The sequence below is a fragment of the Cucurbita pepo genome, unplaced genomic scaffold, assembly GCF_002806865.2.
Source record: "Cucurbita pepo subsp. pepo cultivar mu-cu-16 unplaced genomic scaffold, ASM280686v2 Cp4.1_scaffold000193, whole genome shotgun sequence".
NCBI lineage: Eukaryota > Viridiplantae > Streptophyta > Magnoliopsida > Cucurbitales > Cucurbitaceae > Cucurbita > Cucurbita pepo.
The window spans coordinates 16,867-24,272 of record NW_019646460.1 but is presented as its reverse complement, the minus strand read 5'-3'; the positions used below and the strand labels follow the sequence as shown (position 1 = coordinate 24,272).

Here is a 7,406-nt window from a genome sequence, read left to right as displayed (position 1 = left end):
TGTTTGTGTAAGCTGTTGTGGGGTTTGGTGTGTTAATTTTGTATTGGTTTGGATCATATGTGTTTGTGGGGGAAGTGTTTGAGTTGGAGGAAGGAAATCCAAGGGGCAAACAATAAAAGGTAAGTGGATGAGTGTTTCTTTTTACCTTTTCAGTTTGGAAATCAATAAATGTTTCAAAAAGCGAAGGTAGCATCTTAACCTATACACGTTATGGTCTCTGATTGCGATGTTGTCGTTAATGTCAATCGTACATGAGCGCCTTGTTTTTACCTTAAAAATGAAGCATAAGACCTGAATATTTCAAGGAATGCTCAGTAAGTGACCCAATTATAGGAGTCGTAAAAATGCAAACGCATGCAATAATGTTCTAGAGACCTATCATTAAAAACATCCTAGAGTAGCCTCTACTTTCGACTAAATTGAATGTGCAGTACTTCCATACACACGACCTGCATATGTGAGTGTGAATCTCTCAGGCGATTCGCACTCCTGGACCCATCATAGTCGAGCTAGTTGTCTGTAGCGACGTCTGGGAGGTCAGCAGACCCTTGAGTTTCATACTCGGCATGATCACTATCATCATCGTAGCATACACGTCTGTACTCATCATCATAAAAGGAGAAGTATCCTGATGCTTATGTACATACAGAAATGCATGAGGTCCCTATAGTTTCTCGTCTTTAAAACATTTTCATGACACAACCCTAGTTCCATCCTTATATTACAATAAGTAATATATGTGCATTAACTTTCCGTCTTATCATTATTATTAACGTTATCTAGGGTTGTGTCCTAGGCATAATTATCGTCGTAATGCACTATGAAATTCACAACATGCTTCTCAACTTAATATGGAATATAACATCGTATTAAGAAAATAACATCATGTACGTCATTGTATCATCCTGCATCGTCATCATCATATAACGTTATTGTAACATGTCATAATCATCATAAAACATCATCAAACGTCATCATATAACTCATACGCATCATCATAAATCATATATCATAAGTCATATGTTATTGTAACATGTCATAATCATCATAATACATCTACAATTTACTTTGTATTAGGTATATCTATAACATATCTATATCATTTGTATATAGGTACATCTCAGCCTAAATGTTAAGAATGAGAAATAGAAATAGAATTGGGATCGAAAGTATGATCTTCATTCATGTTTACCACGTTTAAATAGGATACAAACTATCAACTAATATCTAAAAATAGAAAAAAATATATATCTAACTAAATCTGGTAAATAAATAAAATATACGGTTAATCAAATCTATACTAACAACTCCCTAAATATGTGAGATATATTCTAACTAATTATCACCGCAAAATATCCTCTTAATACTCCCCCTCAAGTTGGAGAGTGTATGTCGATCACACCCAACTTGTCCTTCAAAAAGTCAAATTGTTGTCTTCCCAAAGCTTTAGTAAAAACATCTGCCAATTGCATTTTGGTCGATACATAATACGGTTTGATGATTCCAGCTTGTAACTTTTCTCGAACTATATGACAATCTATTTCAATGTGTTTCGTACGTTCATGAAAAACTGGATTGGCTGCTATATGTAATGCTGCTTGATTATCACAATATAATAATGCTGGTTCGGACAGTGAAACATTCAAGTCTTGAAGAATGTATCTTAACCAAGTTAACTCTAAACAAGTATTTGCCATAGCTCGATACTCGGCTTCTGCTGATGATCTGGACACATTAGTCTGCTTTTTAGACTTCCAAGAAATAATTGAATTTCCGAGGAAAATGCAGAACCCAGAAATAGATCGTCTGGAAGTTCGACAACCACCCCAGTCAGAATCGCAATATGCCTGTAATCTTAAATTGTTTTCAGATGGCAGTAGAAGTCCTTGACCAGGAGTGCCTTTGATGTACCTCAGAACTCGAAGAGCTGCCTCCCAATGTGGTTTTCTTGGTTCATGCATAAATTGGCTAAGCATACGAACTGAATAAGCTATGTCAGGCCTAGTGACGGTCAAATATATTAATCTGCCAATCAACCGTCTGTATTTACTTGGATCATTCAACTTCTCTCCTTCAGTTAAAGAAAGTTTCAGATTTTGCTCCATAGGAAATTTGTCTGGACGTGCTCCTGTAAGACCTGTGTCTTGAAGTATGTCTAGAGCATACTTCCTTTGAGACATAAAAATTCCTTTTCTAGATCGAGAAAATTCAATGCCTAGAAAATATTTCAAATTTCCTAAATCTTTGATAAGAAATTTCTGGAGTAAACTAGTCTTGAGATATTGAATTTCTTCGAGATCATTGCCTGTCAACAGAATATCATCAACATAGATTAGAACTGCAGTGAAAGAAGTACCTTTACTCTTAGTAAACAAAGAGTAATCTGCTTTGGACTGAGTGTAGCCTGCATTTTGTATAGTTGTAGAAAATATGGAGAACCAATTGCGAGAAGCCTGTTTTAATCCATAAAGAGATTTATGGAGCCGACATACTGTATTCTCCCCCTGTCGGCGAAGACCTGGTGGTAAAGACATATAAACTTCCTCGTCTAGATTACCATGGAGAAAGGCATTTTGAACATCCAACTGATGGGTGAACCATTTTCGAGCAGCAGCAACAGTGAGTAAGCAACGAAGTGTAGTAAGTTTCGCTGTAGGGGAAAATGTTTCTGTGTAATCAATACCTTCAACCTGAGTGTATCCCTTTGCTACTAGTCGAGCTTTATAACGTTCAACAGAACCATCAGAGTTGTATTTAATTTTGTACACCCAACGACAACCAATAGCTTTATGACCAAGTGGTAGAGGAACGAGAGACCATGTATGATTACGTTCCAAAGCTGCAATTTCATCATTCATAGCCTGCTGCCATAACGGGTCGCCAACTGCCTCGTCATAGGTTTTAGGTTCTGTCTGGGATGTAATAAGAGCTAGAAAAGCACGTTGAGTAGGAGAAAAACGAGAGAATGAAAGGTAATGATGAAGGGGATACCTGGTGCCAGTGCCGGGACTTGAGCTAGAGGTTAAATGATTGGCTCCAGAAGACATCTCATAATCCTTATGCCAAGCTGGAGGCTGTTTAGTACGAGTAGAACGTCGAAGTGGAGCTGATGTATCAGGTGGGATAGGATTGGAATTAGTGGGCGAATCTGGAGAAGGTGGAGGAGACGACGGAGTAGGAGGTGAAGGAATAGAAGGTGGAGGATGGATGTTTGAGTAGGATGGATCATGAAGTGGTACAATAGGAGTCGAAGGAACTAATGTCGAAGTTTGTGAAGCTGATGAAAAAGGAAAATCATCTTCACAAAATTTGACATCACGGCTGATAAAGAATTTGTGAGATTGCATGTCATACAACTTGTAACCTTTATGACCACAAGGATATCCTACGAAAACACAAGGAGTTGCCCTAGGTTCAAATTTTTGCTTAGGATGTACTATAGTTGCATAACATTTACAACCAAAAACTTTAAGATGATGAAATGTAGGTGGTCGTTTGTAGAGTGCTTCAAAGGGTGTCTTGTTAGATAATAATGGTGATGGCGTTCTATTTATAAGATAAACAGCCGTTAAAATGCACTCTCCCCAAAAATTAAGTGGAACCTGTGACTGAAAAAGAAGAGACCTAGCTACATTTAGGATATGGCGATGCTTGCGTTCTACGACTCCATTTTGTTGTGGAGTATAGACACAAGTGCGCTGAAATTCAATACCACAAGAAGTAAAGAATGGTTGCAAAGATAGGAACTCAGTCCCATTGTCTGATCGAACTATCTTGATAGTAGTATGAAATTGAGTTTGAACGAATTTAACAAAGTTCATTAACAAATGATGTACTTCTGACTTATGTTGCATTAAAAAAACCCAAGTACATCGAGTAAAATCATCAACAATAGTGAGAAAAAAACGCAAACCAGAATGGGTAGGAATTTTATGTGGTCCCCAAACATCACAATGTATCAGATCAAAAGCAGAATGGGTTGTTATTGAACTTCTTGGGAAAGACAACCTAGTTTGTTTTGCTAACGGGCAGATACTACAATTATGAGAATAACTCGCATTATTAAGATGCAATTGATCAGCTAGAAATTTAAAACGAGAAAAGGAAGGATGACCTAGGCGTAAATGCCACAAATCAGATGACTGAGATACTTGATGAGCTGAAGATTTGATTGGAGATGAAGAAATATGATAGAGACCTCCAAATTGTTTACCCGAGCCAATCATCTTCCCCGTAGCCAAGTCCTGCATAACACAAGAATCAGGATAGAAGGTGACATAACATTTCAAGTTATTGGTAAGTTTGCTGATCGACATTAGGTTTAAATTGAATGAAGGCACACATAAAACGTTGTTTAATTGAAGGTTAGGGCTAAGAGAAATATTGCCAGTATGTGACACACGTGCTGTCTCTCCATTAGGCAAATTTATTGCAGACATGATGGCAGCCTTTGGTTCAGTCATAACAGAAGATTTTGATACTATATGATCCGTAGCTCCACTATCGAGAATCCATGAATTAGAACTCGCAGAGTTAATAGATAATGTAGATATGGGAAGCAAACCTGCAACATTGACGTGATTGTCGGAATTACCAGAAGGGTGATGATTGATTGCAGATAAGGCTTGTGCTATCTGTCGTAATTGCTCAGAAGAAAAATTTGGAATGGAATTAGGTGACTGTTCTTCTGTATTCAACTGTGAAACATCGGCCATATTTGCAGATGATCGATATCCACGGTTATTGTGTTGATTGTCTTGTCTTGTCCTTCCAGAATTATTTTTCTGTCGACACCGATCTTCTGTATGGCCCCTTCTATCACAAAAGTTACAGTGAAACTTAAGAATTCGACACTCATTGATTGTATGACCACTTTTATTGCAGTGTTCACACAATTTGTCCTTGGCGAATTTTGAATATATTGTTTTCTTTTGCACTGCTGATGCAATCGAGATTTTCTCAGTAGGTTCGGAAGTTACCTGACGCTGCATCTCTTCTTGTACAAGTAATGAATAGGCTTGCCTCACATTAGGTAATGGAGACATCATCAATATGTTAGATCTCACCGTTTTATAAGACTGATTGAGCCCCATGAGCAATTGCATCAACTTGTCTTCTTCGCGTTGATCAATATGTATTTGACGTTGATTACAGGTAAATGGTGTGCGGTACGCTTCCAGTTCATCCCAGAGTGCTTTGAGCTTGGTGAAATATGTTGACAGTGCCATGGTTCCTTGTGACATCGTTGCTATCGAGTTTTGTATTTGAAAAATTGCTGGAGCATTCTTTTGTGAGAATTGATCGTGAAGATCAACCCACACTTGATGAGCTGTCTTGGCGTGAATAATGCCTTTAGCGATATCTGCTTCAACGGAATGAGTTAACCAAGATATTATCATACTGTTGCACTGATTCCAGAGTTCGAATTCGGTTGAATTTGCATCTTGGGACGGTTCCTCAATTGTGCCATCAATGAAGCCAATTTTCTTCTTGGCAATAAGAGCATGCATAACTGATTTACTCCAGGATTGGTAATTTGCTCCATTTAATTTGATTGGAACAAGTGAATATCCTGGCTGATCAGAGTGATGAATATAGTACGGATGTGTTAAATCAACATCCGAAATTTTGAAGCTGGATTTGGCTGATTCCGCCATAAAGGAAATTTTGATATTTAAGAACACCAAGATCGGTGCTCTGATACCATGTTAAGAATGAGAAATAGAAATAGAATTGGGATCGAAAGTATGATCTTCATTCATGTTTACCACGTTTAAATAGGATACAAACTATCAACTAATACCTAAAAATAGAAAAAAATATATATCTAACTAAATCTGGTAAATAAATAAAATATACGGTTAATCAAATCTATACTAACAACTACCTAAATATGTGAGATATATTCTAACTAATTATCACCCCAAAATATCCTCTTAATACTAAACAAGTGCGAATAATGATACTTGATGGACTTTCTAACTTATTGTATATGTAAAAATCGGAAAAGTAAATATCATAAAGTTTTTTTTTGTATATAAACAAATGAATAATAATAATAATAAATAAGTACATAAATAAATAAATAAATAAATTAATTAATTAAAAAAAAATAAAAAAAAATATATATTATAAAACGACAGCCCCTTGCTGCCATGGGGTGACAAGGGAAAGGACGTGGTTGGAGATGAATAAAATAAAAGAAATGGAGATGGTGATTACAAAGAGAAGGGTTAGATGAGGGCGGAAACACGTGGGATTGGTTGTTTGGGCACGTGAGGGTGCGGGTGAGCTATCTCCTGTTCCTCTCCTTGTCGACTTGTTCTATCAAGATTAATCTATACTTATTTTGAAAATTGTGACATGTTCGATCCAATTTAGAGAAATTATGGTAATATTACTCTACTAAGAGTAAACTACTACAAAACTAAGCAAGTAGTATACGGAAACCCTTGAACAAGTTACTCACTTATTTCATGACTTGGGTTATGCTTATAAGTTGAATATGTTATATGCTATATATGAGTATTTTTAGATTATTAATTCTCGCCCAATTTTTTACTATTGCACTGTGTGCTAAGTTAGGGACAATGAGAATTTCTGACCAACAGATTAAATGATGACTACGAGCGAGTATTGCATACATGCCCAAAAATTGAGATCACCATACTTTTGGATCAGTGGGCGTTATAATCTTACTCCTGTTCATGAAAAATTGCACCTAGTCGAGGAAGCCACTCTAACCTAAGGTGCCATGATGATAGATGGGTAGTTTTTATAATTTTTTTAATAAATTTTACACCCAACGTGTAGTGACTTGATTTTCGAGCGGACCTTAATTTAACTTGAATTAGAACCTACTAAAGAAAATTCAAAAAAATTGGAGCTCCTAGCAAGGAGAAGAACAAGCTCGGGAAGCCACACATCACTCAAATAATAAGCCACTCAAACCTTTTTTAAGAAATACTTATAAGGATCGATAGTGCGTGCTAGCATGCGAGCATATTTTGCCTTAAATAGTTAGAATATGCATGTTTAGAACTTTATAAGAGAAAATTTTGATGAGAATGCAATGTATGTTATAAAAAATTACCGAAATACCCTTAGGATGATAATTAAGATGCATGTTGATTTTAATGCTTTCTGATTTAGTAGAAAGAAGGATGAGATATTGTGATTTGTTCTCCCGTTGATTGATGGATGTTATTTTCCCAATGAGCTTGCATGAGTATTTAGTTTATGAATAATGTGTTTAGGTGATTGATAGGATTATCTTCCTAACAAAGCACACATCAGTCTACCAAGTCAGGTTTAGGGTGCTAGAGTTTGGGCAGTTTCACGTTGTCAACCGAGCCCCTTAGGATCGTGAACAAAGATTAATGGTGAAGACCTTAGTGCTCCCAAAA

At 36.5% G+C, this 7,406-nt stretch overlaps 1 protein-coding gene across 1 annotated transcript; it reads right to left on the bottom strand.

Moving 5' to 3' along the window:
* Positions 1-4,203: 4,203 nt before the first annotated feature.
* LOC111784386 lies at positions 4,204-5,451 on the bottom strand. Its single transcript, XM_023665093.1, has 2 exons — positions 4,565-5,451; positions 4,204-4,244 (listed from the first exon to the last, which is right to left on the bottom strand). Exons 1-2 carry the CDS (start codon positions 5,397-5,399, stop codon positions 4,210-4,212), a joined length of 870 nt encoding a protein of 289 aa, XP_023520861.1. The 5' UTR covers positions 5,400-5,451; the 3' UTR covers positions 4,204-4,209.
* Positions 5,452-7,406: the final 1,955 nt, after the last annotated feature.